The sequence below is a fragment of the Sapajus apella genome, unplaced genomic scaffold (genome assembly GCF_009761245.1).
Source record: "Sapajus apella isolate SASKATOON/1434 unplaced genomic scaffold, GSC_monkey_1.0 scaffold6, whole genome shotgun sequence".
In the NCBI taxonomy this organism is placed as follows: Eukaryota; Metazoa; Chordata; class Mammalia; order Primates; family Cebidae; genus Sapajus; species Sapajus apella.
This window is the reverse complement of record NW_022436946.1, coordinates 10,886,868-10,894,921: the sequence shown is the minus strand read 5'-3', so window position 1 is coordinate 10,894,921 and position 8,054 is coordinate 10,886,868. Positions and strand designations below refer to the sequence as shown.

At 41.0% G+C, this 8,054-nt stretch overlaps 1 protein-coding gene across 3 annotated transcripts in view; it reads right to left on the bottom strand.

Moving 5' to 3' along the window:
• Positions 1–2,375: 2,375 nt before the first annotated feature.
• Positions 2,376–8,054, bottom strand: part of TXLNB (taxilin beta) — an 84,399-nt gene continuing 78,720 nt past the window's right edge. For all 3 annotated transcript variants that reach the window (XM_032274611.1, XM_032274609.1, XM_032274610.1), the window contains exons 9-10: positions 7,219–7,314; positions 2,376–5,618 (exon numbers count right to left, since the gene is read on the bottom strand). In XM_032274611.1, the coding sequence (XP_032130502.1) occupies positions 4,809–5,618; positions 7,219–7,314 (906 nt within the window). In that variant the 3' untranslated portion in view covers positions 2,376–4,808. The remainder of the gene's footprint in view (positions 5,619–7,218; positions 7,315–8,054) is intronic.

The following is an 8,054-nucleotide window of genomic DNA, read 5'->3' as shown; positions in this document are numbered from 1 at the left end:
CATAAAATGTCATTAATTGACTGTCAGTTCTGAAATAATGAGTTTTACACGTCGGTATGTTTTAGTTATGACATAAGGTAATTGAACATTATATCACTTAAAAAAAAAAGTCAAAGTGGGATAGATGCTGGCATGAATAGAAATCTTGGGCTCTAAAATCCAGCAGGAAGGGCTTGCATTTAGATTTAGCCAAGCTTGATTGTGCTGTTGAAATAATTTATTTCTTTTGTTATCTCCTGGCAAGGTGAAGTAGCTTCTGTGAGTAATTTTTGTGCCATAGATCAGTGAATTTCTAAGTTTATGTTGCTAGTTAAATGTTTCTACCAAATATCCTTATCCACACAGTAAACCATTCTTTTTTATAGTTTTTGTCAGAAAAGCTAATACTAAGTATCCTTTGAAAATACTGGTGTAAGCCTGGGCACAGTGGCTCATGCCTGTAATCCCAGCATTTTGGGAGGCTAAGGTGGGTGGATCACTTGAGGTCAGGAGTTTGAGACCAGCCTGGCCAACATGGTGAAACCCGGTCTCTACGAAAAATACAAAAATTAGCTGGGCATGGTGGCAGGTGCATGTAATCTCAGCTACTCGAGAGGCTGAGGCAGGAGAATGGTTTAAATCCTTGAGGTGGAGGTTGCAGTGAACCAAGATAGTGCCACTGCACTCTAGCCTGGACAACAGAGTGAGACTCAGTCTCAGAAAAAAAAAGAGGGAGAGAGAGAGAGAGAGAGAAAATATTGGTGTAAATACTCATCTATGAGACCACAATTAAACTTAGTTCAAATTTTATACCTCTGTATTATGGGCGTGTGTGTGTGTGTGCATTCACACACACGTGACAGAAGCTAGCATTTGTAGAACTTCTATCCAGAGATACCACCAAAGAGATTTAACTTTAGTATTGAGGATACAACTTAATAGGGTTGAGAAAAATCTTCGTTATCATCACATGAAAGCTTCTGTTCCAACAGAATGCTCTCATGGTTGATGTAATGACAACTTTAATTTTCAAGTTCTAAAATACAGAAATGGGAATTATTTAAACCTTGTGAAAATTGAACCCTTATGTCCCACTTGCCTGTGAAACCCTCCTCGCCGGTTTATGATGAGAATGAACTTTGGAGGCCAGAATCCTTATTTTCATTTCATATCTTCCATTAGCAAATTCTTTACATTTTTAATTATTTTACTTTCTGTAAATACTGGATTTAACTACTGGTTAGAGGAGAATGGGTTGAGAAACTTGTTCTGAAGCCATCTCCCTCTCCTGTTCCTTGTTAGTCTTATTGAAAAGCAGCATCAGTTTTACAACAAACACACGTTACTTTTACAATCTCAAAAAAGGCGGTATTTAAAAAGTGTACATCAATACCAGGCCAAAAGGAGCACAATCAGCCTTATGAGCAGGTCTTACCTTTCCTCCCTCCCTGGCTCACAGTCTCTTCTCACAGCATGCTAGGAAATGCGGTGTTTGAGAAGCCCCTCCCAAGTCAGTGCGGACTGAGAGAGAGAAGAATCAATCAAAAGGCAGAGCAGCTGGGCCTCTTTGAGTCTTGTTCGATGATATTCTTGGAGCAGTCAAAAGAACTGGAGAGAGGAAAAGCGCCCTGACACCTCTATGCTTCCTCCCTTCCTGCAAGAAGATGAACAGCAGAGAAGCCTGTGGAAATGTGGTCTCATGGGAGACTGGTACTGAGAAACATATTGGCCATGTGAGAACTGTCCACCCACAGCTGCATGGCCAGGCAGGAGTCTGGGTTTTGTTTTCTTATCAGCCTGGGCACTCCGTTTCCAGTGCTTCTCTCTTGTAGGCCTCAGTGACATTTTTTCTTTTTTTGAGACAGGATCTCACTCTGTCACCCAGGCTGGAGTACAGTGGCATGATCTTGGTTCACTGCAGCCTCAACCTTCCAGGCTCAAGTGATCTTCCTGCCTCAGCCTCCCAAGTAGCCGGGAGAACAGGCGTGTGCCACTATGCCTGGCTAATTTTTTTTTTTAATTTTTGTGGAGATGGGGGTTTCACTGTGTTGCCTAGGCTGGTCTTGAACTCCCGGGCGCAAGTGATCCTCCCACCTTGGCTTTCCAAAGTGTTGGGATTACAGGCGTGAGCCACCATGCCTGGCCTCAGTGATTTTTAACTGTAGCTTCATTATATTATTTCTCTCTCTCTCTGTCTCTCTCTGTCTCTGTCTCTCTCTCTCTCTCATACACACACACCAATGTTTTCAAAGTGTTGCCTACATGTAATTCTACTCAGTGACCCAAAACTCAATTAACTACCGAATAAAACCATAATTTTCATTAGGTATTGTTGAAACATAGAAGTAACAAAAATAAAAATAGATGAAAGTTAGAAAAATAAAATAACTACTAGAGAATTTGGGAAGAGAAGTATCTTTTTAATAGATATGTAACTTACAGTTATTTAATTTAGAAGACACCAATAACTTTAGTGTTTCTAGAAAGTAGATGGCATTTCTAAAAAATAGTTACATAAATTTGATAAAGAACAGATATTCCTTTTGCATTTAGGCCTTTACGATTTATTGTCATAATTAGTAATGCTAAATTCTAACACAAAGGACTATAAAAAAACATTCTTTGAATGTTAAAATAATTCCCCCAAAACCTAGATTAAGCTTTACAAATTTCAGGCAAGTCATTTCATCTGAAACTCTGTCCAAGATATACATGGTTGTGAGTAATGTGTCGCTGTGAAAGTCTTTTGGATGAAAATAATGAACTTTGGGTTTTAGAACGTTTGATTTACTGCCTTTGGATTCCTTTCCTGCCTGTTTGTCTTGTTAAACATTCAGACTAAGACTTTGCTATGACTAATCTTACTCCATTCTTGGATGTTCTGCCTTTATAAATAGTGGGGAAAGAGACCCTCCTGGATTATGGTGAATATTTAGCTCTGAATCAAATGAATGTTTAAATCTCTAAGACTTGCAGAAATGTTGAATTTGTCTGGATACCCTGTGGTTACAATATTTTAAGCCTTTAAAAATACACAGATTCTCAAATAGCGACAAACTTTTTTCCTGATTTTTTTTTCCTGCCTAGCAACTTTGTTATTATCCTCAATGTCTACCTCAAACAAATTACATGCAGTTTACAATTCTTGTAGCATATGGTTGCTGCCTACAAGCGCTTTGTGTGCCTTGGCAAACAGCCACATGCAGCATTAAAGAATGATTTCCTGGATGAGTACTAGAGAATTTTGTTTCTATCCATTTTTCTATTTGAGCTCAACTTTTAAGATAGGGTTGGGTTAGACATTATTTCTTTCTTCCCTTCTCCCTCCTTCTTTCATTCTCTTTCCTCTCTCTCCCTCTCTTTCCTGTTTCATTACTGCAATTACCCTTTACCTTGGGTAGAGTAATTTATGCTTTCAGTATCATTAGAGGTTCTTATCAAACAATGTTAATGCAATACTCATATAGACAACCCCAGGTGTTTCTAGCTTTTGCCTTCTCCTGAATCCTCACCTATATTTGAAATCATTTTGATTAAAATCCATTTTTTGTTTGTTTGTTTGTTTTGTACTTCTGGCCTAAAGAGAAATCCTCATGGCAAAAAATATATTGAGACCCAGTGTAGACTTGTTTTGGAAAAACAATAGGTTTATTTAGCATTAATTGAGATGAGGGCTAGGTGTAATTTCCTGCTGCCAAGGAGAAATTTTGAAGGAAGGAGCAGAAGCTTTTAGAAATAGGCTGCATCTGATAGCAAGAGATGAACATTCTGACTTGAGACATTAGTAGTGCAAGAGGCAGGGGATCAAAGCACAGCCCCTTCTTAGTGTGAGGCCCCTTAACCCCTTAATCCCGAGCTCTCTTTCCCACCTCCAGCCCTTTCCTTGCAGGAAGCCTGGAAGGGGATGCCTCCGCACATGACGGGGTGGCAAAGCAAAGTGCTGAGAAGCGTAGGAGAAGCAGCTGCCAAGGGGTGAGCCTGTGTTTCTCTTTTCTGTTTTGGGTCCCTTGTGGCCATCTTTGTGTCCATGCTGTCTGCACAGATTGTAGTCTAATTGCTTTTCTGCCATTTGATCAACGGGGTGAATTCTTTATCTCCCATTGGGTTACTTATTTTTGCCCAACATAATGATAGCCTAAATACTTACAGTCTGAACTCAGTTCGGATTTATAAAGCGTTAGTCTACCATAATCCCAAGAGCAAGTAAGAGATCGTTTTTTTGATTAGCATCTAAATATTCTGCATTGAGAAAAATGCATTAAGGGGTGAGAGAAATGTATGTGTAATGATGAATTTATATATGCATGTATATAATATATACATGTATATATTCACACATCTATATATATTCATATGTACATATACATAAATATACATATATTATGTATATGTATAGTTGAAATGTAACGTGGACATCCATAAATTACCATGGAACTTATTAAACTATATATCTAAATAAGCAGAACATCACATTTTCAGTATTTATGTATTTCAGTGGAAGTCTTTAAACATCAAATCTTAGTGGTGATTAAGAAACTTAATTATCATCTTAATGGAAAAGTAATATAAATTTGCTATCTGTATGTTTTGTTGCCTTGTGTGAAAATTATACTGTCAACCAGTGTTAAATAGAAAAGCTTTAAATCAGTTATAAATTGAGAACAAATAGCAAAGCCTGAATGAATGTGCTCTACATAACATTAAAAAATGTCTTGATCCTAATTCTCTTTCATTTGACATCTCTAGTCCTTAATGCCTTTTTCAGAAAACAATCTGTTATGCTGAAGATGCAAAGAGTCAGGAAGAAGCCTCAGAAGGCATAGTGAGGCTTAGTCGACGCCTTCCAGATTGGTGTCGGCCACGTTGGGCAGCTGGGGCCCAGCTGGGGCCCCTACTAGCAGCTCCTCTGCTGCTGCTGGTGGGGGCTGCCTACTGGGCTCACATGCAGGCATCATGGCTGCAACGTGCTCTTCTGCTGTGCAAGCTGGAGCAGGCACATCTGCCTCCATCTCCTGCAGGGAGGCCTCGGTGGGAGCCTGTGGCGCCTGACCGGAAGCTTCTGCCTCTGGCTTCCGGGACTGCTGATCAACCTGTGCGCCCTCCAGTAGACGCTCGCTTTGGGCTTCTGCTCCCAACCCGACAGGGGAATTACTGGCTTTGGAGGGAGGTTCAGCCTGACTGCCTCCTTCGGCTTCCGCCCGAGGAGTTAGGGGAGGCAGAGGAGACTCTGAAACCCCTGAAGGGTTCAGAGGGGCCTGCTCTGGCTCCTTGAGGGTGGCGTCACCACTCTCCTGAGAACTGCCGATTTCCGACTGGGTTCTGCCCATTTCCGGTTGGGTTTCTTTGGACTGGCGCGGGGCTGACTCTGGATGGTGAATTATCATGAAGGCTGTGGCCAGATTTTTCACAGCGTTTTGGACACTATTAACTTCCTCTGCGTCGATCTCTTGATCCACAGAGACATTTGACTCTGGCTCTTCATCAGAGGTAGGCTGACTCTGGTCATCTTTTTCAGATATTTTTGCTTCTCTGATTTTTTTGTAGAGCTCGTTTCTCTCTTCTTGCAAAGCACGGCAGAGGTTCTCTAGCCTTCCGATTTTCATCACGAAGCACTCATATTCTTTAGCTCTCAGTGCTTTCTGTGATGTGAAAACACACACACACACACATACACACACAGATGAAATGACATGATAAGCAAAATGTCCAGGATGCTCTCTGGAAACAAGCAAACCCATTTGTCCCAGAATTTCTCTACTAGGCTCTGGGATCTGGCCGCAGAGTAGTGGCTTGATCATGGACATCAGTTCCTTTTTTTTTTTTTTTTTTTTTTTTTGAGATGGGCTCTGTAACCCAGGCTGGAGTGCAGTGGCAAGGGGCTCTGTAGCCCAGGCTGGAGTGCAGTGGTGCGATCTCAGCTCGCTGCAACCTCCGCCTTCCGGGTCCCTGTTCAAGCAGTTCTCCTTCCTCAGCCTCCCAAGTAGCTGGGATTACAGGCATGAGCCACCATGCCCAGCTACTTTTTGTATTTTTTAGTAGAGTCAGGGTTTCACTATGTTGGCTAGTCTGGTCGTGAACTCCTGACCTTGTGATCCGCACCCCTCGGCCTCCCAAAGTGCTGGGATTACAGGCGTGAGCCAGCACGCCCGGCCAACTGGTAGCTTTCTAATCATCGTAGCCTGTTCATTGGGAAAGAAAGATGGTGAGGCTTCCTTCTGCTTTGGTCCATAACCTCTCAAATCTTAGAGTGGATGAATTTTCTGCTTCTGAGACTTAGAAGGCAGAAACAAGACTTTTGGCAAGATAAATGAGATGGATTGGGACGTGGGTCTCAGCAATGCCTTCCTTATCTGTTCTATGAATAAACTGCTATGTGCTAATCCCAGCAGCCATTTGATTTATGTTGATGAGTAATAAGTATATTTCACTGCAATTGGTTGCAATTTGGGAAGAATTGTTAGAACAGTAATTATAACCATAGAAACCCACCACATACTAATTCATGATGCTGGCTGCTCAAACGGTTTTAATTTTTCTCTAGAAATGTTGGTGTATTTGTGCATGAAAATGTTTCTAATTATCTCACTCTGTCACCTCACCTTTGAGCTACTCTGTCCCTTTCAGACCTTTTTCTCCCACTCATTATACATGAAGAGATCTTCACCTGTAAGCCCTACCTCTGAGATCAGGGGCCGTGTATCTTTGCCTTTAGACTCTCAAAACCTACTTGGAACCTAGCATGAGATCAGTATTTAAATGTTTGTTGGAGGAATTCAAAAGAGATATCTCCATATCTATTTATATTATGAAGTAGCACATGAACTGGACACGTGGGCTGGTGTCTTCTTGCAGTATATTTAAATCAACTAATTAATTTATTCAGCACCTGTTATGTGTCAGGCACTGGGGAAATTCAAAGTAAAGTAAGACACTCATCCTACCTTTAAGAAATTCGCAGCCCTTAAAGGGGACAGGTGCTCTGGGTACAGCTATTGAATCAACAACTAAGCTTGTGACTTAGGGTCACAAAGCTCTTGATGAGTCTGGATTCATCAAGATTCCAAATGATCTTTGCCCTTACTATATTTGTTACAATTTAAAATGTCACATCCCCCCACCCCAAACTTAGCTCCTTTCCAAACATTGCCATTTATACTATTATCAGGGAATAATTGTATCATGAGTATGAATATTTTGACTAGACAGAGGGGATTAAAGCTAAGGAAAAAACTTCCTCACCTCTTCAATCATGTCCAACAGAGCTTTGTTACAGTTCTCAAACCGGGCTTTCCACGTGGCTGTGTCCTTTTCCAGCTTCTTCATTTTCTTAGTTGTCTACAGAAATTAGAGTGTGTGAGTGTTAATCTTGAAGAGTTAATATCAAGGAAGCTGTTAGCTCCATATGTGACACAAGGAGAAGTCCTTTTGTTACCAGCTGCTGAAGCAAACAAATGTTCAGTGTCAAGAATGAAGATTGCTGCAAAGCCATGATTTATTTCTGAGCCATCTAGGGGCAGCGTCAAGTAAACTTATTTGCACCTGAGCCAATTCAGGGAAAAGGAAATGACATAGGGGCACATGGTTTTGTCACTGTTTTTTCTTTCATTTAAAAGAAGAGTATCTTTATTGAGTCCCATGAATACACCTGCAACCTAGGAGATTTACTGAATAGAAGACTATCATAGTGGGAAAGCTAGCATGGCCTTTTTAGCCATTAAAATGTTGATACTATCTGGGCATATCTGAGAAGTAGCTGCGCAAAAGCTGCCTCTATATTTTCTGGGTCTTTACAGTGAGATAGAGTGAGGTAGAGTTCCCAAAATGTGATTACATGTATTATTTGTTTGATCCTTGAAGCACTCCCACAAGGAAGGTTCTATTTTCATCCCCATTTTATTTTATTTTTTTGTGACAAAGTCTCGCTGTGTCACCAGGCTGGAGTGCATTAGTGCGATCTTGGCTCACTGTAACCTCTGTCTCCCGGGTTAAAGCAATTCTCTTGCCTCAGCCTCCCGAGTAGCTGGGACTAGAGGCATGCAGCACCACACCCAGCTAATTTTTCTATTTTTAGTAGA